Raw genomic sequence first — 1,238 nt, forward strand, 5'->3', positions numbered from 1 at the left:
TGCCATACTGGGCTTAATCACTCCATGTTCGGGAACCCGGTCAAGGCATTGTTGCTCGCATGTACCGCCTCTGGACCAAGATGTGTGTGAGTGTGTGTGTGTGTGTGTGTGTGTGTGTGTGTGTGTGTGTGTGTATATATAGACCGGTTACATGCTTGTGGCTATGGCCACTGTAGGCTAACGATTTAATTATTCTAGCACGTACATATACCATTCGGGACATCGCATTGTTCAAAGCCCCAATACCCTCCTCTGACTAACTCAAGAAATGACTTCACTATACTGGGTCTCTCTGGCGTGTTTTACTGCACTACACAGGACACATGATCCTCTTATTAGCTTTAAACATTATCCAGAGCACTTCGTAAAACAGCGCAGGCCAGCGGCATCTGTTCCACGGTTTGGGGACGTGGCACGGAGCAGCCCGGGGTGGGCTATAGCAACGGAGGAGACAGAGTTTCAGACCCGACGGATCCCATCGCCTTAGATCGCGAACCCCCCGAACGACGTTACGACTCACGTGTCTTTGTGCAGAAGCGCGAGCCTGTCCTTTGCCACTCTTAGCTTTTGCGAAAGTCTCCTCTTCAACCCCTCGACCGTCTCCTCGAGAGGAAGAGAGAGCTCGAAGCGAGTGCCCGTGGTCGAGTTGATCGATAAATTCATGGAGTGCTCGTGGACAAGCTCCGGACACCGGGATCGAGATCCGTGACCAGTGCAGCTCCGCGTCTCGGTGTGCTGGTCCATCCGATATCGCTCTGATAATCGGGAGAACTCGCAACGCTCGACACAGACTATAAGCAACCAGGAGAGGCAACGAAGAGCCCGTGTGCTCTCGCTGGAAAGGCGACGTCTTTTTTGCTCTCCTTGTGCCTGGTCCAGAAGCGCATGCGATGCGCCGGGTCTTTTGCCTTCTCGGGCGCTGGTCAGTGCGAGGGCAGGCGCAATATTCCGTTCACGTTACCGAGAACCGGCGCCGATCTCCTTTGTTTGTGGAGCTGTCTTATTTCTTCACACGGGCTATTGTGTTCGTCCGCTCACGTCCTGAAGTCATAATCCATAATCCAGGAGAGATCTCTGCTGTGTGCAGAACACAATACCTAATTCAATGTCCACAGGCCACTATGTCTACGTATCGTATGCCAAATGCAGGCTGAAATAGATTTATTTACAAAAAAAATAACGCTTAATAAGCGGAAGTAACTGACCGCATGAGAACTAAGATGCTTTGCAGAAAATCG

General features: G+C 51.3%; 1 protein-coding gene across 1 annotated transcript in view; it reads right to left on the reverse strand.

Moving 5' to 3' along the window:
* The window catches only part of LOC113582871 (midnolin-like), a 12,359-nt gene extending 11,409 nt beyond the window's left edge, over positions 1-950 (reverse strand). Inside the window, exon 1 of the mRNA XM_035527806.1 lies at positions 521-950. Coding sequence (XP_035383699.1) covers positions 521-744 — 224 coding nt within the window. The 5' untranslated portion in view covers positions 745-950. The remainder of the gene's footprint in view (positions 1-520) is intronic.
* Positions 951-1,238: the final 288 nt, after the last annotated feature.

The sequence above is a fragment of the Electrophorus electricus genome, chromosome 7, assembly GCF_013358815.1.
Source record: "Electrophorus electricus isolate fEleEle1 chromosome 7, fEleEle1.pri, whole genome shotgun sequence".
NCBI classification, from domain to species: Eukaryota; Metazoa; Chordata; class Actinopteri; order Gymnotiformes; family Gymnotidae; genus Electrophorus; species Electrophorus electricus.